Source organism: Leptonotus elevatus, chromosome 16, assembly GCF_054856555.1.
Source record: "Leptonotus elevatus isolate MCC_2025b chromosome 16, RoL_Lele_1.0, whole genome shotgun sequence".
NCBI classification, from domain to species: domain Eukaryota; kingdom Metazoa; phylum Chordata; class Actinopteri; order Syngnathiformes; family Syngnathidae; genus Leptonotus; species Leptonotus elevatus.
In genome coordinates this window covers 8,234,606-8,261,772 of record NC_141254.1, presented here as the reverse complement: position 1 = coordinate 8,261,772, position 27,167 = coordinate 8,234,606, and the positions used below count along the sequence as shown (strand labels likewise).

Sequence of the window (27,167 nt, the reverse complement as noted above, 5' to 3'; positions counted from 1 at the left end):
CAATACTTAATATTGTCTACTCTAACAAATGGTGACCGCCGACGCTGAATTATAACGAATGGTCTCCTCCGTTGAACCAAACGGATGGTGTTGTTGTCGATTGAGCAGGCTGCGGCGTTCCCTGACGGGCGGAATTTCTGGCGCCATATTAATTCCGGTAAGTGGAGATCTTTATCCACGTAGAAGAAATTTTGTCTGTCTGGTCCGCTGCAGCTGGTTTTTTCGTCTTGCAAATTATCTAAATTTTAAAAGAGATCTGTGTGAACGAGTTGTAGTTTGATGTTGTGAGTTGTGATAATTCCGACGATATTGAACTACACACGTCGTGAGGCGGTGCATTGAAGTGCAGCCTGTAGATTATAGTATTGCGCTTCTGCTTTGGCAGTTTTTGGCCGATTTGAGGACTAGTAACATAATTGTTCATGGCTCTTGGTGTGAAAACGTCCTAAACACGTAATATTTTTTTTGTTTGAAAAAGCGCCTGTTTGAAATTGAACAGTATTGAGGGTCCAGGTTGATTACAGTAATAATTGGATTTGTGTTACTGTATTTGCAATCGAGAGATTACGTGTAACTTTTATTTTTTTTGGCGCTTTTATTGTGGTTTGAGGTCAGGATTCCCGTTTGAATTTCTTTTGTTCCACGGTTGAGTTCGTTAGCACGTGATAAATTTCAATATTTAATAAAGCGCCTTGCAAAAATTTTGCAATAAAGGGAGAACAGTTTAGCTCAGCGGGATTGGGTAACCGCTGTGTATAAACGAGAGGTCACGTGATTCTTATGTGTGTCTGTGTGTGGCCATATGTGTTAACATATTGAACTATTAATATTGAAAGTGAGACGTCACTGTATTGAATCCGGAAGTAAACATAAAAACTACAAATAAAATGGAGGGCGTTTTTGACCGGGATACAGAATGGTTCGACCTGAATACGCTTCCGGTTCATAGCGGAAATCTGTGTCTAGATATGCAAGTTAAGACCGCATTTGATGTTGCTGCAGAAGCAATGCCCGAGAAACATCGACGGAAAATGAAAAAGCTGATAATGGATTGGACAACGGCAGGCTGTGACAAAGGATGGCTTCCACCTTTGACATCCACTGTTTCTTTGGTAGCTTTGATGAAAGCAGTGGAAATGGCATGCGTGAAAAAACGGCTTTCGCTGGATAAAATGGTACGACAGACTTTTGTATTTTCTTTGTTGGTAATGGAAAAAGGCTGAATTTGATGCTAAAATGACTCCAGCATTTGTGGAGCAGTTTACGGATGGGTTGTTTAAAGTTACCCGTTTACTGAAATCACCGTATAAAACTGTAGTTTGAATGCTATAAGATTTGTAGACAACGAATTGAAGGAATAACACCGTTTATTTTATTTTTTATAATGACTGAAGAGTGTGTGCGTATGCATTTGAGTGTGTGACCTAGCTTCTAAAAAAAGGTGGGGGTTTGTAAGTGAGAAGTGTGCATATGGGGATTTTGTTTGTTTTTCTTTAATATTTTAACTAAGTTTGGTGTTGTTTTGTGTGAGATGATACTGTTGTGATAGTGGCGTTTGTTTTATTAATGGGAATATGATAAAATAGGTTTTGCGATTTATAATGTTAAGATTCCTCCCCCCCCCCCTTCCCCCGTTTCTAGGTTAGAAAAAAAGGTGGGGGCTGGGCTGTGCGCTGTGAGCATAATGTGTCCTCGTAATGGGACTCTTTTTTTGTCAAAATGGTAAGAGAGGAATGATAAACAATATAAAATAAGTAATAGTATTTGACTGAGCTAATAAATCTTTACACTTTAATGATTGATGACGATGGTTAATTTGTTAACTTTCCCTTTTCGGGACAAATGAATAAAGAGTAATGATAAAATAATGGCATTTTGTTTGAGAGTTGATATAATTATGCCTACATCTTTATAGCTGTGGCTGGAAGTAAGATAGTTGAATAAGGAGTTATGAATGTTCTTGAAATTGACATGTTGATAATGATTTTTAATATTTGTTTTTTCTCTGAGTGTGTCATTTCAGAAACTGATGTTTGAGTTCCAAGGCAGATGAGGGTTTGATGGCCTTCACTGATTACAAACTGCGAACGGGATGCGCCCCAGCTGCTGATACGTTGTATGGCTAGTAGCTATTTGAAGGGGTATTGAAAAAAAAAAAAAGAGAAATGAATAAAGAGGCTGTGTTTTTTACGAAACATTTTTGAGAAAGCAGGGAGTGAACTGTCTTGCTATGATCCCATATCCTCAGTCTGGCATTTTTAAAGCATTGTATAAACGAATGTGCATTTTTTGATCAGGTGAGCTCTCAGAAAGACTGTGTGTCATCGGATCCACATTGCAGACAGCGTCTGAATGGATGTGGCAGAGATCAAAGGTCAAAAGCCGCAGAGCAACAGTCTTCTCGTCCTGTGCCTAAGAAAAACATGATGTTCAAATTCCTCAATGCCCAGTGACTGTGTATACGCCTCATTTTAGTGACTTCTCCCCTATGGCTGTTTTGCATCCAGAGGAAATCTAAATGCCTGCTCTGAACATTGCTGCCACAGCAGCCGCCCTGCTGGCCAGGACTGAACATTGACAACAGCTGCCGTCCTGCCTTTTGCTGGGGGTCTGGACAAAGAAAGTTGGTGGTCGGAATGAGATGTGATCCATTCAGTAAAATGCTACATGGTGATATGCAAGGCATTTTTAATGTGTTGGGTGGGGAACTGTGATCTATAGCAAGATATTTCAGGAAATTGAAAACGACATATGTAAATTTGAAATGAGGGATTGAGAAAATTTATTTCAATCTATAGCCTACTAAATTTTTGCCTATATTTTTGGGAGAATCAGTTTTTGAATTGGTACAATGGGAATTTTATTAATATGTTATGATATGATATATTTTTATTTTTCCCGTGAGGAACTTTTTTGGACTTCGTCCAGCTGCAGCTATAGTATAAAATAAATAATAGAATAAAATGAGTAGTAACAAGTAAAAGACTAACTAAGAGTTTGATGGCTAAGTTTGATTTTTTTTTTTAACAGCACTGTGATTTATAAATCCCAGAAATATTTTGTGTGCTGTGTTTTTTATGAGCCCCGCTGATATGTGAAAGATTAGCAGTTTGAAGATGATTTTAGTTTGATTAAATCTAGGAAATGGTAGATATTTGTGAATTTTGTGTGATTTTATCCTCAGCCCCACTAATCTGTAAAAGAGGTGAGGTTGATTGGCAGTTTAAATAATTTTTGGGACTCTAGGAGAATAGAGTAATATGGTTACCTCTATTTTTTGTGGTCCCAAAGTCATCATATATTAGTGTCTTAAGTTGTATTTGCTTATGCTCAGTTTTATAGTGTTTTGTAGCTCTTTTGTTTATCTCATAGCCTGATTTAGAGGGTTGAGTTATTTATGACGTTTTTTGAGTTATGAGGTCTCTATTTTGTCCTCCCTTTGTCTTGACGTGTTTGAAAAAATCAGTGGATCTTTGTCAAATGAGGGAGTTTATGTTTAAGAATTTAACCAATGTAGACGAGTTAGAAAATTAAAATCAAACTTAAAAACGAAATTAAAAAGGTTGTGGGGTATCGGCCTACACTCCAATTGACAGGATGAGTTTGAAAATGATAATTCACAGTTTGAATATGAAGAAATCTATCAGAGGAAATCGATCGCAAAGTAAGTCTGAAGCAAGCAAGGACAATAATGCATATTCGCCGAATGAAGGTAATTATATTATATTATATCTTTTATCTCAGAATCATATTTGAAAAATGTAATGTTTGGAGCCCAGTGTTTGCAAAAGAGTATAGATAATATGAATATATGTGAGTTTTTCCCAGCATGCCAGGATTCGGCCGGTCATGGGATTCTGGGAAGAGAATAAGAGATATGAAAGGCACAGTTATGCAAATTTAGAACAAATTTAGTCATGGTAAAAAAATACCTATTATTGAACAAAACCTATTTGAAAGATAAATATTTACAAGCTCTGTCTTATATTAATGAATGAGCGAATGTCATTCAACTCAATCAAGGGCTGGGCTCTATTTTAATGTCACAAAAATAGATCTTTTCCTGTTCCAACAGCACAGGACCTACGGATCTTAATCAAATAACATTTATTAATCCCAACTAACAAAAACTATCAGGGTTTTTTCCTCCAAATAAAATTTATGTGAGTTTATGAGAAACTAAAAATGAAAAGTTTCTGCACTCAGGAGAACGGCCCCAGGGGGTTGATGAGGAGAAATTCCACAACTGGAAAGGAGACGTGCCAGGCTCGGCCATCTCATCAACTGATGCTCTCAGGTTGAAAGGAGAGACAAAATTCCACAACTGGAGCATCAATCTTATCACCTCCGACCTGGAGCCACGTCAGCTGAATCCGTGCCCGGTTCCGGAGCTGCCGTTTGAGGACATCAGTCAACGGATCAAGAGCAAGTGCCTTTTCTTGGGCAATCATTCCTTTGATCAGTCACATTTTGGGCAGAATAATCCCAGGTGACAAATCGAAGAATTTGGGTAGTCTACCCCAAATTCTTAAAGAAGAGACGAACTATGGCGACACTCTTTTCATTAAAAAAAAAAAAAAAAAAAAAGACCTTCAAAGAACACATATTCGTCTGCCGATATATTGCGACACTTTTTAATGAACAACATTTTATGTTAAGCCTCACATATGCTATGCTTATTTTACTAAAAATCTTTTAAATGTATCAAATTGTTTTTTAATGTCAAATGATTGCTAAACTACCTCCTCTTCTGCTAAAGGGATGTTTTAAGGATAATTATTTTTACCACACAACCATTGAAAAAAAATGTTTTAATGTGTTGAGCTCTCAAGAGCTCAAATGAGGGAATGATGAGTTATTAACATTGTTTTTTAGTTTTAAATTATATTTTAGCCGTTTATAATTATGTTAATTTAGTATGGCTGTATGAATAGACCTATATTTTTATCTGTGTTATTTTCATGAGAAAGAGCAACGGGTCTGTCTATTCATTCGTAATCTAAAGGGAGGTTCAGGGGATTTTGCTGTGTCACCAAGGGAGTCAGGCTTATTATTATTGTATTCTTTTAATCTGATTTATACCCATGGGAACGGATTTTTTTGTATTCAGTTGTAACCAGGTGTGTTGTGGGCTGACCTTTTTCTGAACCCTTTTTGTGAATAAATAACGATGTGAGCTGGAGAGAGGGAGCCACATTTGAACAGAGACATCGCTTGGATGGTTTGTCTATGTGGACCAGAAGCTTCTGGTAATTAAAACCTTTGCAAAGGAACTTCTTCAACAGAATCTCACCATTCAGTTAATTGAACACGCAAAGAGTACAATACTTAATATTGTCTACTCTAACAATATGTAGTGTAACTGTTAGCACATAGCTGCGAGGATATAGCCGCAAGGTTTATAAATGGAAGTTTTAGGATAATTTAATTTTGCTAACTGCATGTTTTAAGAATGCAAATGCTCAGAATTACACATTTAAACATCTTGATGGTTGAATTAGTATTGGCATGTAGTGTCGCTGTTAGCAAATAGCCGCTAGCTGTACAAAGATGGACCGTGACCTTTCACCAGTCATTAAGTGCTTCCACATCAGCGGGGAAGGGATTTCATACCTCTGCAAGGAACACCAGAGCCAGAAAGCCAATTAGTGGCTCATGTTTGACATTTCACAGTAACTGACACCAGTTGCTTTTCGACAGCATCATTTGATTCATGTGGGCTTGATCCAACACAATACACCATAAAAGCACACACTTCACACAAGATGGTTGAAACCTTCCTTTTTTTTTTCTCCATCTCCAGTATCAGAATTTGAGATGTGAGATCGCCTGTGGAAATGGCGTCTGAAGTTTTTTTCTTCTTCCCCCGCCCCACATATCATCACTAGAGATGGAGTTTCATGTTCTCTCCTCAAAGAGCGACTACAGATGATGGGGGAAATCTTAAAATATGAAAGGCAGCGTGCATAAACATTATTTTTTAAATGTTTAAAAAACACGATTCATAATTTCATAGTGTTGTCTTGTCACAAGCTTAACTGCAACATTGGATGAAAGAGAGAAATAATCAAAAGTGTGTCAATGTTCACCAGAAAACAACGCTGAACATCATCTCTGAAATAGCGAACGAGCCCTTCAAACAAACGGAAGCTCGACTCATTTAACGTTTGCTGACATTTTCAGTGCACCAGCAATTTATTTAGTTGCTGCGTTGAAATATTTCGCTGGAAACTGCCGAGGAAATAAAAAGGGTTGAAAAGTTGAGTAGATCTGCAGATCTGCGGCCAAACATTGCGATATAGAGACGGCGGTCTTAAGGGAGGAGCGTGGCCGCCGGGTCACTTGAGTCAAAGCCGTTACCTGAATTCAACAGACGTCAGCGGCGTGAAACCATTTTTACACGCGTGGAATGAAAAGCAGAGAGAAAGTGCAGATAGTGAAAGAGAGTTTATTATCTAATTAAATCAACCTTAAGCATTATTAACTTACAAAACACTTCAACTTGCAGTATTTTAAGAATTCGCTATGATTATGCACCAGCCTGCAAAAATACCAAAACTTAGTCTAGCCCAGCCCTGCGTAAATTCACACCGTGCTTTGTGCCAGGAAAATCAAGCTCACAAAATAATAGATTTGTTATTTTCTGATTGAACATGTCCCATGTGACTAAACACTTCTGAAAGGTCTTTCATGAGTGTTTGAAGCGGTTTTTGTTTTTTGTCAGAGAAAGAACTCATGCAGGAATCCGCCTGCTCGCTCCATCCTCCTCCTCCGACTTGTTTTTATATACTGAACTGTCGATTCAATCCCGATTCCAGCATCCCTGCTTGGATTGAAACCAATCTAATACTCGTCTGTCCCCGGGTCATGTAGGCCAAAGCCATATTACAACATAGTGTGTGTGTGGGGGGGTGTGTGTGGGTGTGTGTGTGTGTGAAGTCGAGCGTGGCCACCAAGTCACCATGCAGGCGAGATGGAAACTGGAAAGAGCTTTCGTCGAGTCTGGCGCTGATGTGGGCTACTGGTCAGCTTACATGACCCACTAAAGCCGCTATGAGCTTTTAAAACACACAAACTGCTCCCAGATCAGTAAATAAGACACTAGTGGGCCACTGCACTACATTACAACAATGTTTATGCGGCACAAATAAACACGGTCAATTAAATGCCACGCTTCAATTAAACAACCGCAGCAAAAACAACATTCTTTTGGTTTACATTGGCAAGCAATAAAGTGCATTTACAAGTACATTGCACGTCTATTTTAGTGGCCACCACTTAAATACATGCCAAAATCAATTGCCTAACCTTGCTTAAAAAGCCCCCCAAGCCTGATGGAAACACAAACATGTTGCTTGGAGTCATTAAATCAAATTGGCGAGAGATGCCCTGCATGTCTTCAAATGAGGCATCTAATCTAACATTTGTCTGAATTAAATGCCTCACCTCAATTGAATACCTCATCTCCTCCTTCTCTGGAAGCACAGCGTTCTTCTGATTGGCCTCGCCGCAGTTGACAAGACAAAATACTGCATGTCCCCAATAGGTGATTAAATACCTCACTTCCGGAAAAGCCTCCTCTATCTACTATGGGAAAAATAGTGCCTTTACAATTGGCAAAAGACAATGAGACAATATCCTCAAGTAGTGGCCTCGGGTGCCTCACCTCAATTTAACACCTTATTTTACCTCTGTAGTAAAAAAAATATTCTGACTGGCAGTTTTGTGCCAAAGTGAAACTTTGGCAAGAGAAAATATTGAATATCCTCATATTGTGGCCTCGCTGGCTCAATTAAACGCCTCCCCTTTTTCCACTCAGGAAAAACAATTACAAGCTGTAATTGCTTTTCATACAAATCACGTTTCCAAAGTGATGCAGTAAAGCTTCACCAAAAGCACCAAGAAGAAACATAAAGCAGTTTGCCTTGCTCACACTAACGGCTCCACTCAAATAAATGCCTCACGTCCAATCATTTAGAACTATGTACATGGACGTACACATGAACCGGCGCGCTTTTTCCACCGGGACGGCTCTCAATAAGAACAAAGATGCGGCGTCGACTTTGCCACGTGTGATTAGCGGCTCTGCTTCAGCTTCAGCTGCTTTTAAGCAGCTTACGTAGGCACAAAAAACAAAAACAAAAAACATGTTTTCAGCAGACGACAAAATCTGCAGTGGCTCGCAGCCAGCCGAGACGCACCAGAAAGACGCTTACCTCCTTCTTCAAACAGGGCCAACAATCATTCAATGCTACTACATCCCTCGGGTTCAGCCTCGCTTAGCCTGCCAATGATACACGCGTAATAGATAGTGCGCACGTGTGTGTGTGTGTGTGTGTGTGTGCGTGTGCGTGCAATGCAGCAAGCTCGTCGGTGCATAGTGACTGACAGCTCTTTGAATGTCATGTCACGTAGTACAAACTGAAGGCTGCTGACAGATATTGCTTGTCACACACAAACACAAAATGAGATTTCAAACTGCTGTCGTTAAGGAGCAGAAAACATCACTGCAGGAGTCTAATACACTACCACCCGTATTTTTGTCATCCACTTAAAATAAATCAACGCCTCCCTGGAACAAATGCCTTCGTTATCCCATCAGACGCACGTACACAGCGAAGGTTTCTAAACACTGTCCCTTCGGAAAAGGAGAAACATCGCACTTCAACACGCCATCGTGCTCATGAAAAATTGTCGCCAGCCACTTAAGACAAACACCTACCTCAAATAAAATCCTTCATTATGCCATCAGTGTGAATGAAGGATTCAAACCACTGACCTTTAGGAGGAGAAAACAACCCCACGCTGGTCTAATACGCTACCGCCGCCACCACCATTATTTTAATCCCATTTAGTTGCTCACTGCATGCACCGACTCAACAGCAAATAAACACCTCTCTCAGATAATTGCCTTCATGACCATATCATGAACACACAAACACAGAATGTCCTTAAGGAGGAGAGAACATCTCTGCAGAAGCCATTATTCTAATTAAAATGTAGACCGTTAGTTGCTGCGTACACCAAATAAAAGCAAAAATGAATGCCTCCCTCAAATAATTACCTTCATTATTATATCAGGAACACACAAGCACACACAGAGAGGGTTTAAAACCAGAGTCCTTAAGGAGGAGTTAGTTAGTCAATCATCGGGTACACCAAATAAAAGAAGAATAAACACCTCCCTCAAATAAATGACTTCACGATTCAATTAGGAACACACACACACACACACACAAGTGAGGGATTCAAACCTTATGTCCTTTAAGACGAGAAACCTTTGTGATTGGTCTAACAGACCGACACCACTATTATTTTAATACAAATGAAAAAAAGACCTCCCTTAACGGAATGCATTAATGTTCCCATCAGGAACACATTGGGGGATTCAAACTCCTGTTCTTTAGGAGGAGCATCATCCTGCAGTAATCTAATATATCCCCACCATTTGTTTAATCAGAAATTAGTCGATGAGTACACCAAATGAACAACAAATCAATGCCTCCCTCTAACAAACGATGCTCACATGAGGAATATAGTTAAGGTTTGAAACTATTGTACTTCTCAACACTCCAATTGCCATCATCGAGACAAATAAGCACCCTCCAATAAATGCCTTCATTTTCACATCAAGAAGAAAAAATCCGGTAGTATGTGTGACATTTCTTTCTTCTGCTTTATTTCATTGTCACACATTACATTTCTTAGCCTGTTGGAACACAGTTGCTAACCAAAACAGGAGCACTTGCCACTCATGTAAGCGGTTTCTCAGATGAATTACAACATGGAGATTTATTAAGACGCCGTTTAGCGTTCTAGCAGACTGACGCGTGGTCGCTGCTCCGCAATGTTGTCAACGGGCTACCGTCACCATGGCAACGGGATTAACGAGCAGCGGGGTGCAAACTGCTTTGGGATGCGGAGATGACAAACGAGCTAATGTGCCTCCTAATGACAGACGAGAAAACAAAAGGAAGCGCAAAGGTTGAGGCGGTCGGGGGCGGCCACTCACCTTGTCGGGGGCTTGGCTCTGCAGGCTGCCCACGTCCAGAGGAGTGATGAGGGGCACGTTTTGGAAGCCGTCCTCCACGCTCGCCGCTTTGGCCCCTTTGTCCTGAACGTGACTCCCCAGTTTCACCATCTTGCGGATCAGCACAGTCCGCTGCACGTGCAACAAAAGCAGACGCAAAAGCTATCTTGGATTTGAGCAGTTTTGAAATTCATTGAAAAAATGTAATATTAAGTTCAAAAAAATTGAGGAAAACTAACATGGTTATTAATAAGGGGGAAACATTTCATTTAATAAAACAATTCAAACAGAAACGATGCAATCACTTTTTGAAGGCTATGATAAACGACAGTAATAAAATGCAACATAAAAAAATTATTTTATGAAATTTACAATAAAACAAGTGCTCAACATATTGAAAATATATTAATGTATAAAACTGAGAAATATAAAAATCATATAAAATTTGACCATTGAAAATATATATTAAAAACACAACATATGAATAAAAATGTATCATAAATGTCCAGAAATTGTGATAAATACATAAAAAAACATTAAATTACATTGTTATTTATCATTTTTATGTACTTTTATAATATATTACTTTTTTTAAATAAAAATAATAACAGAAAAATATTTCTATGTACATTTAAAAAATTAAATACACAAATCATACATTAGAATATCAAATAAATATACCATAAAATATGCGCAACATGGAACATGAATAAATAAATACTACTACTAAGCCTTAACATTGAATGTTGTGTTACATGAAGATAAATAAAAAAAGAAGAGCAAACATTTTTAAGCTTTCTAAATGTGGCCGAAACAAACGTTCTGGCTGTGAGAAATGCAAATGAGAGGACACCCTGCGGACGAGACGTCAACAACATTGATGCAGACGCATGCATGCATACTTACAGCGTGCTGCGGCGTGCGGATGGTTGTGTGCGGCGGCCGGCTATGAGGATGAGGAGGAGCAGGTGATGATGATGATGCTGCTGCTGCAGGAGAGATGCGACGCTGCTGCACCGCTATCACCAACTGGATGTCTGGAGGCGCGCTTCTTCCAACCAGCAGACGGCCCAACCCCCTAATCCCGGATCCTCATCTGCTCTGCTGTGCAACAACACCCAGACATTCTTTTCTTTTTTTTCTTCTTTTTTTTTTGTACCCCTTTGAGAGTTGATTTAATGTTGCATTCAGAGGCTTCCGGTAAATTACAAACCCAGCGAAAATCTGGTAGTGGTTTTAAATAAAAAAAATAACATGTAAGCATTTGAAGGAGATACATTTTGATGTAATTCCATTCAACATCATTCAATTGGTTCCTGAAAGCACCACAAATGTTCTCGTTTGACGTCAGTCAGTACTCCTACTTTCTAGGGGTTGCTGAAGTCACCAGAAGCAAAGTGTAAAGATACCTCTTTTGTTATCCTTACACGAGTAGTCATTTGAAGTCAAACAATGTTCCATGAGCTGCTTCAGGTTAGAATTAAGTGTCAAATTGCTGCATTTTCTGCTTTTGTTAATCAGCGATCAAGTAAAAATCAGGTGACATATTCCAACTTTCCGAGTGTCTCTGAAGGCAGCACATGCATAGCGTTACTGTAATTGCGATCCTTTTGTACTTACTTTAATTTGAACACAATAATTATTCTGACTTTCCAAAAGTTTCCGATGGCAGTATCAACAAACGGTTAATAGTGTATTGTCTTGTTTGTATTAAATATAAAAAAAATTCCAGGAGCTCCTGAAGGTAGCACCCAAAAAAAACGCTTTTATGATATATATATTTTTTAGTTTGTGCATGAGTAATAGTAATAATGTAAACTATTCCAACTTTCCAAACATGGGTAATTGACGTTAAGAGAAAACCCAACTTTGACAGGGTTCCTGAAAGCAGCACGAGCCAAAACTTGGCTTGCGGAGTCGTGGAAGTGTTGACTAGCATACCGGCTAGTTTCAATTAAATGTCTTTAAACAAATGGTTTGGAATACAATTTATACATTGACACGATTTAGACACTCTTAAGTATGTCATACAAACGGCATATCTATATGAAAGTATTTTATCTATGTATAAGTACCTAAAACACATTTAACATCTACATTTACATTAACATTTAACACAGATTGCTCATAAAACTAGCATACTCGTACTGCCTAAGCCGTACATATCTGAACATGGCTCACAGACATTTTAACCTACTTACCATAAATAAGTTAAGCGTCCAAAAACGATTTTACAAATACGTTGGACAGCAAAAAAAAGCTTCTTAAGTACCAACTCGAAGCAACACAAGCAGCACAAGCCATATTCATTTTTGGTTCTGTTGTGCCACCTGGTGGTCAAATTATGCCAATGCATTCTCGACACACTGGCGTCTAACTTATGTATCTAAATACAATGTCAACGTTTAAATTAACATATTATTTTTACAAAATATATTAAACTAAACAATAATGTCATGATTCGAGTCAGTTAAGACGCTCATTTCATTAGTTGTCCTTGTTGGTGTCGTCCCAGACACCACCACTAGGGGGTAGTGATGGTTAGCCGTGTTAATGCAATAATAAAGACAAGGCACGCAGACATATTCATCACAGTTAAGATTTATTTCATTCAACATTTCACATTACAAATATTGAAAAATTATGCATACTGTTATATAAATAGTTGGCCGCAAACAATTAAATAACATTAGATTTTTCTTTTTCGTTTCACTAGCACTTCTACAGACCAACTCCTAGAAATATGGACATATCCGTATTACATAACTTAATCATTAGAAAGGAAAATACAAAAATAGGAACTTATAAAGTGAAATGACAATAAAAATTAAGGTGATATCTTAAGTAAAAAAAAAAATGCTATTAATAAATACAACAAACCTTCCCATACACAGTTAAAAACTATTGAAATCTTGCCATTAAGTAACATTAACAGACAAATATTTAAATATTTATTTTCCTTCAGAAAATGTGAACCATATATTGTGGAGCACAATATAGCAATTAGTAAAAACTAGACACTTTAACATATTAAAAGCTTCACCTCAAAAATATAACAAAAATCTGATCAAAATTATAAAAATCAATTGTACATTCCAATTAAAAATATACCAATAAACAGCTAAATACATTGTTGACCTAGTAATTACAATGCAATCAATCACAGTAGCTTAAAATAAATCAAAAATAAGCAAATGAGCACAAAAACCTTTTTTTTATGTTTTAAAAATAACTTCAATTATTTATATTAGTACAAATAGTTGGATTTCTTTCTTTCTTTCTTTTTTTTTTTTACAAACACCAGCATGAAAAGGATTACATTAAACAGTAGAAAATGACTGTGAAAAAACATATTAACATCTTCTTTAATTAAATGTCTGCAATAATTAAAAATGGCATTTGAAAGAATTACATTGCAAAGAGTCTTTCGTCTGGAAAAAGGTTCAAAAGAAGTATTGCACATAACAACTTGAAAGTTAACTTGCAACATTGTTTTTTTTTTATTCTTTTCTCTTTTTTTACCACATTCAAGTCTTTAAGCTCCCCTTCCTCCATGTAGGTCAAGTCTTCATTTATTTTTTAATCCGCATTTTTTCCCAACAGTGTTCTAGAAGGATGCTCGAGTCCGAAACGTTCACACTCGTCTATTCGCTTTTGTTTTACGCGCATCCTCGCTGAGGTCTGCCAATATGTGGGGGGGGGACAGAAGGGATGGTGAGGGAGCGGTTGAGGTCGGGGTTCTCCTTAACAACGTCATAAGTCCAGAAACATTTGGTGCACACCACAACAGTTAATTTCCGAGCTAATTCACCTCATTTCTGCACTTTTTTTTTGTCGTCATGCATGCTAAGGATTACGATAGGTGCTAATTGGCAAGTTCAAGAATATATAGATACTATATATATATTTATTTATATTTTTTTTCTTCAAATATTAAAATATCTAAACACCAAACATCCATTCTTGTGATACGAGAATCAGCATTAAGTGTCCAACGTCATCTTTTTGCATTCTTCCCCGAGACCAGATTTCCTCCTATAGTGGCCAAGAGATGTCTAATAGTGAGGTCTTTATTCAATCCAATGCAGATTGTGGGGAGGCATTTACTCAACTTCAGGGTTGAATTGCAGATTGGGAAGGCATCCAATATGGTGGCTGCATTCAAGTGTAGCTTGAGGGAGGCATTTAAAAGGGGCGAGGCCTTTATTTACTCAAGGGGCATCTATTGGGTGAGTTGTGTAAAAGGCTAGGGGCGTTTTCTCAACTGCAGATTGAGGGAGGCAGATTGGGGTATGCGTCTATTATAGTGACTTCATTGAGGGAGGCATCTAACTGAGACAAGGTCTTTATTTACTCAATTGAAGATTAAGAAGTGTCTATTAAGTAGGAGTCGTGTTGGGGGGAGGCGTCAAATGGGGTGAGGCCTTTATGCGCAGATTGGGGGAGGCTTCTATTCATTGAACTGTAATTTAAAAGAGTTCTCTAACAGCCGTTTGACGGAGGCATCTATTATTGGGACTTTATTCAACTGGGGGGGGGGGGGGCTTCATTTATTCAAGCGCAAATTGGTGGGCGTTGTCTCATAGGCATGCGGCACTTTTGCAACTGCCTGTTGGGGGGGGGGGGGGGGGGTTGTCAAGTGTGGGGACACGTGTAAATGAACCCTAAACTGCAGACTGAATTCATTTACTCATCTGCGGATTAGGAAAGCATTTATTAAGAGGAGGCCTTCATTACCCAATTTTAGATTAGGGCATGTATCTTTCGGAGGAGGTTGTGAATTACTCAACGGAAAATTGGGGAGGCTTTTAATACGTGCTCGTTTCCACCACCACTCATCTCACATGCCTTAGCCACATGCTGCTGTTTTGGTTAGCAACAGAGTTCAAATGGGCTCAGCAAAGGAGCGGCCACTATTTGAGGAAATAAGGCGAGCACGGAGACGAAAGGTCATGTTTAACAACGACTTTTAAAATCACAACTTTTTTTTTTGTTTTTGTCTTTTCAAATGATTTCTCGCCATGCTATTAGAATTACGAGTCATCACCGAGTGGAAACATCGAGTGTAGGAAAAGCTAAGAAGACCAAGAGAGCGGATACACTTTGGTCTCTTCTCGGCAGATGTGACGTCGCACGTACAAGTTGGAAAGAGTCCTCAGCACTGAAATGTATAAAAAGCATAATTGAAAATAATAATATATATCTTGAAATTGCTCCGCTCTTTTGTGATTCTTTTTTCTCTTCTTCTTGAAAATGAACATTTCCATATATGCAGATCTCTCAGTAACAAAAGTACAAAAGCTACCTTTCACAATGTGAAAAAATTGAGGTATTGCAAAAAGGAGTTTCCCCATATTTGTGAAAAATGTGCCTAAAATGACTGTTGGAAATAAAAAGAAGAAAAAAAGATATTTAGAAAAGTAGTGCATAATAAATGCTTATATGTGCATGACAAAATAATTTAGCTAGAAAACACTGTTCCAAAAAATCAGCAGGCCGTGTAGAAAATAATTTTCTCATCATCTCATTTTGAACAGCAAATTGTTTACAAAGTGTTTGAAAATATCCCGGGTGCAAAACGTTGTATGAGGATCCTCACTGGTGAGCAAAATCAAGTTTTCTCTGCACTCCTCCGCTACTAAAATGGGAGCATTTGCGCAAAAATTCGTCAATGTGCACTTTTGTTTTTTGGGGCGCTAAGAGGAAGTCTATATATGGGCACTGTTTCCCCACAATGGGATTTTACTGCACTGCTAACTTGTTTTTGTTTGTTTTGTTTTGTCAAGGCCAATCTTTGGTTGTCTGGAGTCCTTCGGGGGCGGGGCTTGACAGTGGACTGATTGATTGGGAAAAGTCTAAACAGGAAATGAGCTCCAGTGTGAGCCACGACTGCACAGCCATTTTTAGTTGCCCAACATGCTGGTCTGCGTGTGTTTGTATGTGTAGTAGTAATAGTAGACTATCTTCAGTTATGCTTCCAAAACACCGTTGCTGAGTAGGATTAGCTTGGCTAGAGGGAGGAAAGATGGAGGCCATATTTGAACTGCTTCAATGTGTAGTTGAAATTTTTTTGAAATTTGGTGGGTGGCAGCCCCGTAAAGAAAAACACAAAAAAGGCTACTTGGTCAGCTTTTTCTTTTGCTTTGTTTTTTTCAGTTGTATAATCGGATTCAAGATCTAAAAGTGAGGAGGGGGTGGGGGGGGCCTAGCCTCCCATTGCCATACATTCCCATAATGCACTCTGCGCACGTTACAAAAATAAAAAGGTGACGACGAAGCTAGCGAGTACAAAAAGTGTGCGAGTAACATCGTAGCTCCGCCCGGAAAAAACACAACACAGGCAGGCGTTCGTGACTTACTGTTTCTTTTCTTTTTTTAAAACTGCATCCGGCACATTAGCAGCTGAGTTTGAGGTATTAGTTTTTGCATGTCAAGATGGAGATCGAAATTATTATGCGTTGAGATCTTTTTTTTTCTGAGAACGAGAAAGAAAGAGAGAGAGAGAGAGAGAGAGTTTGGCTTTCAGGGCTTCTCTATCCTGCGCCGTGAGCTAATAAAACAGCTTTGGTTATCAACTAAGGGTATACTGGTTTATTCTAGAACGTGAAATAAGTGCACTCTTCTTCAGCAACACCTTTCTTTCTTTTTTTCAATTCACATTTACTCTGAAGCCTCGCGTTGGCGTCTTGGAAAAATGAGCTCTGCTACAAAATAATCTAAAACATCAAGAGTATTCGTTGGGCGGCGGGGGGTGCTTTTATAATAAAAACAATAAAAACAATAAAACCAAAACACATGAAGAAAAGCATGCCAATTGAATAGCAGAGTACCATAGCACACTTTAACTTTCCTATATATTCTTTTTTGGGGGGAACAATATTTTTTCTTAAATCAAAACAAAACAGGTTACACTTTTTTGTTCCTTGCTGGACATACTTTGATATAAATCCTGTTTTCTCTCGTGAAAATATAAATAAACAAAAAAAAAGAAAAAGAAAAAAAAAAAGGAACCAGCAACAGAAAAGTGCATTTATTCTTTAAATGATTTTGCGACTCCTGCACTACCTTGCCATCCTGCTCCCCCCACCTGTCGCTGCCGCTCAGTTCCAGCGGAACGAGATGTGACGCGGCCGGTCGCCGCCCTCCTTGACCAGCGGCTTGTGGAACTCGCGGCCGGCGCGCGAGTGGATGGCCGCCCAGCAATACTCGCAGTAGTACTGCAGGCAGGTGACGTTGGCGCAGAAGAACGGCGCAAACTTGCCACCGCAGCGAGTCCCCTGGCACTCGTCGCACAGCTGGTCGTCCAGCACGTATGGCTTCACTTCCACCTGCGGGAAGAGGAAGCAATCGCATTAAACAATGCGATGGATTCTCAAACATCATATTTGATCAAAACAGATCTATATCATATAAGATATTAAATGAGAAGAAAATGTATATTTACTTCAAATATGCATATTGCATTTTAGTCTGTGTAAGGCTAAGTGACAGGCAAAACAAAGAAATGCTCTTCTATTAGATGAGTGTTGGCTCTCTCTAGTGGTAAGAGAAGGAATCGCGGCCTCCTAAGTACAGTTCAGTTGTATGTAACTTTCAAATGCAAATACATTTGCATTTCATCTATAATAATGGTTTATTTTTTAACACTTAATTAAGTAGATTACTTTTTCTTCTGTAAGTATTAATGTTCCAACTGTGAATGTTACAGTGGCTTACAATAGCAAATACACATTTGTCTATTTTTTTTTATAAACACTTCTGCCTATTGGTCATGTTGGTGGTACTTAAGAGAGTTGTTTGTCAAGGTGATGTAAAATAAAAAATTAAGAACCATTGCACTAAATGGCATTAGGTATAACTATCCTGTGTCTCTCTAACCGGTTGCCATTCATAAAACCTATTTAAGTAATGACTTCCTGCAAGTTTATCAGCTTTGTGTTCAACTAAACTGTCTCAGATTCCTCACTAATTGAGAGCGATGATCATTGACAAGGAAATGAGTTTGCAAACTCAAAGTAGATGCCAAATTAGCTAACAGTTAGCCTAGCTTTCCTACTGCTTTCTTCATTTTGTAATTTTCAGTAAAAGGGATGCCCAGAGGCATCATGCTGCCCCCAATAGGTCACTTTTGGTACTACAAGAACCATACGGTTTGGGGGAGGAGACTAACTCTCAGTGCGCTGTTCTAAAAATAGTAGTTTGGGCGTAATTGTGAACGGCCCTATCGGTGGTTACATGGTTACAGTTTTGCGTGCGGTGTGCTGTGTTGGTCATCTCGAGTACAACACACACAATGATTTTATATTGTCATGTGTGGGTTTGCTCACACTTGAAAGATCATTTAAGATATCAAGAATTTATTGAAGATGTTTCTAAAAAGCTAATTCAACAGTGCCTCTGTTTTCAGTCAAGTAGTGCACTCAAACAAAAACATGTATCTCAGTCTTTTTGTAGATTTTTATAATACTAGAAAAAAACTACTTCAGTGGACATTATAGCACTTGAAACTGGAAGATCACATTTTATGTTAAGTTGCAAACTCATTTCTTCACTTGTCGCTGGACAAAGTTCGCAACAAAGTGTGAAAAATGTGAGACGAGGTCACACTTCTTTCCACTAACCCGTTTATCGATTTCTCCATGTTGCAGCTGCACAAAGCGAGCACTGATAGCAGCAATGTAGCTCTGCTGATTAGAGAAGGCGACCCGCCCAGCTCCTTTCGGGTACTTCAGCTCGGGATCTGTGTCGATGCCGGCATAGCAGACGCCGCCGTACAGACGGTCCATAATCATGGCCAGCTCCACTGCAAACAAGAGACGCATCAACACATCAACATGGTTCAAACAGTGTTTTGTTTAGAAATGGTGACAGCCAGTGTATATAAGTTGACGAGGGCCACAGTGCTTTAAGCCATCAACACAGATGGATTAGAAGGTCAGTAGGGTTTCATAGAGTGGACAGGAAAGCTAATTTCTTGGAAAAAAAAAAAAAAAAAAAAGGAAAGAAATACGTAAAAAAAAAATAATCTACATTCAATAATATTATTTATTAGGAATACTATTACATAAAAAACCTGATTTTAATGTTTAACTCATTCACTTCCAGCCATTTTCACTGAAGCAAGCCACTTCGCTCCTGGCTGTTTTACTGGATTTTGACTGATTTTGCAAGGCCCACAGAATATTGTGTTCTATTTCTATAAAAACATGAAACCTACCAAAAGAAAGATTAGAGTCTCTTTTTTCATCATTATTCACAAATCAGTTTAAAACATTGGGGAAAAGAGCAATTTGCAACATGGCCCTGGTTGATCTAATACTTTTTGTATTAACTACCATTGCTTCAAGCATTCTTTTCGGCATCAAAGCCTTATGTATGCTCTAGCATTAAAAAAAACGAACAAACAAAAACGTATAAATATGTCTTTGGGAGCATGGTAATATTAAAAATAGAACGTATTTATAGGTTTTTGGGAGCAAATACATTTAATTGGTCTTCTGTTTCACTTTTCGAACTAATCTACTGAAATAAATTAACTTTGCTACAATATTTAAATATATTGAGATGCTTGATGCATCTATTCTATATGTACAGTACGTTACTTACATGCTAACTTGAGGCTATTATTGCAAGTTAGCAGGTTGAATGAATCCAAATTTTAAAAACTTAAGGCCTTTCTAAGGCCACCTCCATCAAATTTACAACTTCTTCTTCACTAGGAGTTCTAATCAAACTATTAAAATGTTCGTTTATTCTATAACAGGGGTGCCAAACTCATTTTTTAGCGCGTTTCCGGCATGATGGTGAACCCAAATAAATGCATGATCACCACCAAAAAATTTATGAATAACTAGTTGAAATCAAAGGCCAGTAAAAACTGTTCAAATATTATTACATTTATTTTTAAAGGGGATTGCAGCATTCCAACATTTTTAAAAGCGAAGACAATTTGCAATTGTTGTATTTTACCAAGAAACAAAGTCAATGTACATAATTTGCTTTTGCGGGCCACATGAAATGATGCTGCGGGCCGGATGTGGGCCACCTGTGGTATGGAATATTAATAATATTACGTTTGAAACAATGACATTAGTGTCTTGATTGCAGCTCACAGGGAGCAGCAAAATCATCAAAAATATGGAATGCTGGCAGAATTTCTTTATATGGGATTTTCAAAACCTCCAGACATTGAATTTGAGGATGATTTAAACTTTAAGGGGAAATAAATGCTTGGTTTTGGAAAAATAAGACTTTTACACTCCATAACGCGGTTATCACCAGAAATACAGCACTGGAGACTCAAAAAACGCACACACACAATCAGGATTAATCTATGAAATCCTACAAGTTGCTATCCCATGGAGAGCACAGGGGAAGCGTGAAGGTGAAAGCTGATGATTTCAGCAAGTGCTGCATTCAGACGCAAGCCGATCACGTGTCTTAAAAGCAGCGCGCTGGCGTTTGCTTACAGCTGACATTTCAAAGACTGGCAGCGAAGCAATTAAGCAAATGTCGGAGCACATGAGCGGGGATAAAGCGCTGAGATGGTACTGATCAAAGCCGAGCTAAACATGAACAGCGCAACGAAAAACAGTTGGAGCAAAGACGGCGAAAGCAGGCCAGATTGCGCATACATTCTGCACATGATCCATACCTTATGTTTGCATTATAACAGTATAGAAAAGTGGGGCTCCAAATTCAATTGGCAGGAATATTTGATGCTTTGATTCCGTAGTGATCACGCTGGCATTTCAAAAGGGGATCTGACGACTCACGTAAAATGTAGCACCTTTGTGAGGCCAATTCGATCAAGGAACTACTTGTACGCAATACCATGGTGACTTTAGATACAAGTTCAATTTGTTCCTTGACCATTGCCATAACTCATAACACTCGTAGCATCTTCCCACACTGAAATGAATGGAAGTGACATTAATCCATTGAAGCCGCAGACCACAGTGTTGTATAAACACACAATTAAAAATAAATGCTAGTTTTGTTGGTTCTGTGACATTTTTTAAGACAGATGAATCATGGGTTAAAGATTGAGTCTTTTTTCTTTTTTGAAGGGATGTCTTGGATGCTTTCACATCAGTAGATGGCTTTCTCTGATGCAAACCAGTTCATGGCTTTGTAAACATGCCCCTTGGATCAGCTTGTGTACTCTGAGTGAAAATGCGTCACAACAAACATGTGACGTTGCTTGCTCCTCTAATACGACAATCACGAGAATGAGTAAACAAGAAGAAGTGTTTGTGGAAGAGAGCACATCTGGTGTTTGATAGTAACTTGAATAATTATCTTATCAAGATAGCAGGCTAACTCATTTTCCAGTAATTAGTAGAGTACATTTAATGCAGGAATTGTGCAAATTATTCTCATTTGTACGGTGAAAAGTGCTGCTATGCTAATGCTACCTGCAAACATGCTAAAGTAAATGTATTTTAATTCGGCTTGGTCAGTTTACATGACATATTCAGAGGTGAGTAGCAACACGCTACAGTTAGTCCAGTAACTAAATTAAATTAACTTTTTAGATAAATTGTACCAGTCAGTATTTTCCTTTTACCTGAGTATTTGTGTGAGAAGAAATGCTATTTACGCTATACACATTATTTAGGAAAAAATTGGGAACAGTTACATATCGGCTCATTTGTGTACTAGCGTTCACACTTGATTAAACAAACGTGACCCTGCACCATCGTTTGTTTTAACAGTCAGAAACCTGGCAAGCGTGAACACAGGAATGCTAAGAAGCTAGCATGCTAGGGGCGGGGTAAAATATGTTTCCACAAGGGAGAGTGCCTACCTGCGCGGAGTGGGCGAGGGACGCCTCCAACAAAAATGGTTTTCCGAGGGTCCAAAGGCTGAGATCCGTCCATCACAAAATCACTGTCGTTCAAGTTCCACGGGCGGATCTGGACCTGTCACGCACAACAAGTCTCAGAAACTTTGACACTAAAATGAGCTAATCCGGCAGCTGTTTGCACTGAACTGACCGGCTTGTCTTTGATGGTGGGACTAGAGACGCACAGGTACAGCTTGCCGTCCTCCTCGATGCAGGCGTCAATCAGAGCCTGCACGGAGCTCTCGTCCTGGAAGAGCAGGAAGGCGTAGCCTGTGCGAAGTCATAACCGCTTATAAGTCACGCCAGTCCGTGTGGAGTGCCCGACCAAATTTGTCAATTTCAACGTACCTTTTGGAGGGAAATAAGACTTGCTCTCGGCTTTGTGAGGCCAGTCCACAAACAGGTGTCCAAAACGCCGGAAGCTGGCAGTTATCTCATCTACAACAAAGCAAGAAAAATCAACATGGATTTCACGTTTTGGTTTTAAAAAGGAAGATTTGCTGGAAATAGTCTTCATATTTGCGGTATTTATTAATGAATAATGCTTTATTTAAAAAAAAAAATTGAAAACAAAAAAATATGGTAAAAATATATTCCTTTTAAGTTGTAATTTTACATAATTTCTTAACCAAAACAGTTGTTACACAAGTAAATAAAAAGTTGTTAAATGAGAATACAGTAGAATATTTTACATGAAAGTATTGTATGAGGGGAGGGGGGTTTGACTACAAATCAAATATGGAAATAGTGTAAGAATTTTTACCGCTCAAAAAATATTTGAGGGAAAAAAAGTAAGATTATGAGAGGAATGTTGTAATTATATAATATATATATACATATACATATGCAAACATATGCATACATATGCATACATATGCATATATATATACACATATATACATATACATATATATACATATATATACATATACATACATATACATATACATACATATACATATACATATATATAGGGGTGTGAATTGCCTAGTACCTGGTGATTCGATTCGTATCACGATTCATAGGTCACGATTCGATTCCGATTAATCCCGATACAAATCTATGAATTTATTATCGCAATTATTTATTTATTTTTACTCAAATTTAGAAAATACTAATCAGTAAACTTGGACATGTACACTGTAAGTTTTGTATGAAAATGTATTTATTTATCTGAAAATTCAGGCTTATAACTGAGCCACTGCATTTAACAAACAGGTTGCAGTCTGTTTCATGTTTGAACAGCACTGAAATCAAATATTAAGGCTTGATGTTCCATTAATATAACATTCTTCCATGCTTAATGTGTGAATCCTAACCCCTAAGTAAGACGTTTTGTTGAATATTTCCATAAAAAATTGATGTTTAAAAATCGATTCGACCGCATATTGAATCGATTCGAGAATTGTGTGCTTTAATATTGCGATATATTGCCGAATCTATTTTTTTCTATATATATATATATATATATATATATATATATATGTATATATATATATATATATAATGTAGTAGTAATATTAAGAGAACGAAGTCCAATAAAGATTTAGGAGAAAGGACAGTGTGATCAAGTTTTACAAAAAATTAAAAAGGGCAAAACTAACGTTACGTTTACAAGAAAGAAAAAGTTGAAACATTACATGAATAAAGTAATGATTTTACAAGGTTTTTTGTTGCTGTTCTACTATTGCTTTACATTTAAATTTTGAAACGCTTACTTATATTTAAATTACCTTCAAATTACAATGCACTTAAAAAAAACAACAACAAAAGAATCAATTCCTCACAAGTCCATGTGCTTCTCCCTCCATAACAGAAAGCTATTTTTCACTACTTCTCGTAAAATCATGACGAGATGGCCCAGAAATCCGAGACGTCAGATGCGAGTGTACCTTCATCTATATCTGGAGGCAATCCTCCCACAAAGACCTTGCGTGAGTAGCGCTCTACGCGTTCGCCGTTCTGGTGAGGAAAGCAGTGCGGAGATCCCAGGCCTGCCAGACCCTGATCGCCACGCTCGTCATCGGGGAAGCCGTCCTCCATGGGAAACAGGGACGAATGGCCTGCGAGAAAAGAGGAGGGGAGATCGAAAGCTTTATTTCCTGAGGAGAGAGATCAGCAACAATGTTTTTAATCAGACATCCTTTGGAACTGTCTTTAATATCAACGCCGCCATCTGCCAGTGGCTTCAAGATACAATGGTTGTCATCACGGATGTAGCGTTTCAGACCCAAAAATGAAAATCCACAAAATAGAGAGACTAAAAACAGTTTAGCTCCCACACATTTGAAACACATTTAAACTTATTGAAACACATTAGGGTGGTTCTGATCAAGGATCATCCTTCGATTATCAACTGATACTAATTCAAATACAGATCACATATACAGATTTTTTTCAGATTAATGGATGAATCAAAAAAAATATATATATTCTCTCAATTTCCATCATTTTATTCTACAAAAAAACAGGACATCATTTCAAATTGAGGGGACGTTCGTTACACTGCACACAGGCTGGTTGGCTTCAGGCTGCCAAGTATGAGCTGTGAAAGGTTGTTTTGTGTGTGTGTGTGTGATCAGTAACAAAAGGTTTTGATCAGCAAATCTTGATCACGTACTTTTCCACAGAAATTGGCCAATCACAATCGGTGTCCGATTGAACGTATCACCACTAAAACAAATTGTAAATCTTCCGTTTTTGTTGTTGTTGTTGACAGTCAGTTAGTAATCGAGTTGACTTCAATTAATTGATGATGTCATTGAGATTTTTTGTTGTCAACTTAAAATGTGCGCCACCAAATGCAATCCTACTCACTCACACAGTTAGTTGCACAAGCCCCACCCCCCACCCATAACTCGGTCATCCAATCATTATCTGAGTGGTAGTGGACAGTCAACCATTTGGTTCAATCCCCAAATCAAAACACCTAATATTTATTAATAATTTTCTGCGTAATCACACTAAAACATTTTAAAACTTATAGTATTTCAACATTAAATATTTAGAACTGAATGCAGCGGGATTACTGCAACGTCATCAGGAAACAAAAATAGGAAAACACGTTTTTCTGCATACTTCCTCAACCTGGTGACAAGTGACCAAGCATGCGCACAAACACACACACAAAAGTTGCCTTGGAGTGTACATAGTTTGACAGAGGGTTGCGTGTGTGCGCGCGTGTGGTGTGTTGTAGGGGTTAAGCCCTCCCTTGCCTATGCCTGCTCCAATACAACCTGCCCTGAGCTGCTTTATAAAGATTTATGCCAGGGAGTTAGCTCAACCACAGCTTACAGCATGCACTGCACTGTGGCGTGTGTGTGTACGTGTGTGTGACCAACCATGTGCCTGGGCTCCAGTGTGTTTCTGTGCCTCATTAAATTTCAAAATGGCAAACAACAAGCTGCAATATTCTTGCATAACATGTATGTGTATAAATGTGTTTAAGCAGTCTGATGAAAAATGACACTTTTGACAATCATGCAGATGGCGGGTCACTGAAAACGAATATGAGCTGTGTTGAAGCAAAAGTCAATAAAAGCGAAACAAAATGGCTTCACGTCACAAAGCAACAGTGAGATGGACAGCGTGGACTTTATGCGCATACGTCTGCGATTATGTTGTTACCTCGTCTCCTGCTATAACTCCTGGCTGCATGTGAAGTCAAAGAAGAGGGTGATTATAAGAGGATGCACAGTACATTGGCGGAATCAGCATGCCGGGTGCTTGTGTGACAGTGGAAGGCGCCATTATTATTTATTCATTAGCTATGGAACTAAAGCAGCATGATAGTTGATCATGTGTGAGGCTTGACACGCAAATTTGGACATTTGAAATCATTTTGCCACTAAATATGTATACAACTAACAGTTTTGAAATGCTCAAGATGGCTCATAACACAATTAAATTCTATCTATTTTTGTTGAACTATGAGCTTGCTTGTGTGCGTTTTTTCCCCCCTCCCACATTCCCCCAAAAATGCTACATTGCTAATAGGTGGGAATATGAATGTGAAAATCTTTTTGTGAAACGGGAAAGCCTCAAGGCACCTTTACGGTGACAAAGACTCATGGGACCCTCACTTCATTAGCAAAACCTAATCATCCATTTCCATACCGCTTATCCGGTTCCGAGTTGCTGGAGCTTTAGCCCAGCTGACTTCGGGGATACATCCTACACTAGTCGCCAATCAAAGGGCACAAATTCTGTACACACAGCCAATCATTCAAACCACGCGACCTGCACAAAAGTGAACCAGTACATCATTACTGACTGATACAAACACTAGATGGATCCTCTTCCAGGTGATGGGAAAGCATTACCAATCAAAAATTTATCAATTCTGATCAATATTCTGTCCATCATTCATGATTGCACAGTGGAACCTCCCAAAGCGGAGCACATCAGTTCTAAGACGCTAGTTGGCTAACCGGTTGAATTTCAAAACAAATCTTCCCATTGGAAGTAATGTCGAGGGAATTCATTTGTGTCAGGTATATGAAATGTTTACGAACATTCTAACATCGCTAAATGATATAACAGTGTAAAGTGAGGTTAACCACGGTATGATCAAATTAAATAAATCTCTCACCATTTGAAGACGGCTGACAAACAGAAAGTTGTTTATAGCACAATACTGTCACCAAGTAGCATTTTTTTTGGTATTGGAATTAAGTCTCGCTAAAAAACTTACTTACACTACCCAAAATATTTTTCTAATTGTCTATATCGATAGTTGAAAGCACAAATACACCACAAACTACGATCCCAATACAATTTTATATCACAGTTGGGATGTGCGGGGGTGTGAAAGAGAAAGAGAAAACAAAATGGAGAAGTTGAGTACGTGAGAACAATAGACACGACAACTGCCGCGCCAACAATAGTCCAATGACGACAGCATTGACAACATTACAGTACTCTCCTGAGCGACATCACTTCAACGATACTTCTTTAACACCGATTAGTAACATTCTTTTAGTCAGGGTTTTGGCACCATCTTGTGGCATCTTAGGACATTACAGAAAGAGCACAAAAACACTTTTCTGGAACATTTGGAACTTTGTGTACACTCTACCAGTAAAAAGTTTTGACATCATTTCTCATGCCACTGAATGAGCAACTACATACATACAGTATTGCCCAAACCTTCGACTGGTAGCCGAGCTTCCACTATAAGATGTTGTAGTTATCAACTCGATGCTTGATACGTGATCATTGCGTCTACAGAGCTCGAGGGGCACAACGGGGCTTATCACGCGTTCTGAAAGCACAATAGCGTCCTGTAAA

The 27,167-nt window shown here is 38.5% G+C and overlaps 2 protein-coding genes and 1 long non-coding RNA gene across 6 annotated transcripts in view; 1 reads left to right on the top strand and 2 right to left on the bottom strand.

Moving 5' to 3' along the window:
- LOC147160597 (uncharacterized) overlaps positions 1 to 5,298 on the top strand; it is a 54,287-nt gene extending 48,989 nt beyond the window's left edge. Inside the window, exon 5 of the long non-coding RNA XR_015097360.1 lies at positions 4,207 to 5,298. This is a non-coding gene — a long non-coding RNA (uncharacterized LOC147160597). The remainder of the gene's footprint in view (positions 1 to 4,206) is intronic.
- nsg2 (neuronal vesicle trafficking associated 2) overlaps positions 1 to 12,324 on the bottom strand; it is a 29,872-nt gene extending 17,548 nt beyond the window's left edge. Inside the window, exons 1-3 of one of the 2 annotated variants that reach the window (XM_086097951.1) lie at positions 12,232 to 12,324; positions 10,937 to 11,134; positions 10,013 to 10,162 (exon numbers count right to left, since the gene is read on the bottom strand). In XM_086097951.1, the coding sequence (XP_085954077.1) occupies positions 10,013 to 10,141 (129 nt within the window). In that variant the 5' untranslated portion in view covers positions 10,142 to 10,162; positions 10,937 to 11,134; positions 12,232 to 12,324. Of the gene's footprint in view, positions 1 to 10,012; positions 10,163 to 10,936; positions 11,160 to 12,231 lie in introns of those variants that run through there. The other variant, XM_086097950.1, reaches the window with a different exon arrangement.
- A 291-nt stretch (positions 12,325 to 12,615) lies between these two features.
- Positions 12,616 to 27,167, bottom strand: part of cpeb4b (cytoplasmic polyadenylation element binding protein 4b) — a 34,326-nt gene continuing 19,774 nt past the window's right edge. For 2 of the 3 annotated variants that reach the window (XM_086098220.1, XM_086098219.1), the window contains 6 exons: positions 23,771 to 23,941; positions 22,227 to 22,316; positions 22,030 to 22,148; positions 21,840 to 21,954; positions 18,652 to 18,833; positions 12,616 to 17,358 (listed from right to left, as the gene is read on the bottom strand). In XM_086098220.1, coding sequence (XP_085954346.1) covers positions 17,131 to 17,358; positions 18,652 to 18,833; positions 21,840 to 21,954; positions 22,030 to 22,148; positions 22,227 to 22,316; positions 23,771 to 23,941 — 905 coding nt within the window. In that variant the 3' untranslated portion in view covers positions 12,616 to 17,130. Of the gene's footprint in view, positions 17,359 to 18,651; positions 18,834 to 21,839; positions 21,955 to 22,029; positions 22,149 to 22,226; positions 22,317 to 23,770; positions 23,942 to 25,505; positions 25,530 to 27,167 lie in introns of all 3 variants that reach the window. The other variant, XM_086098218.1, reaches the window with a different exon arrangement.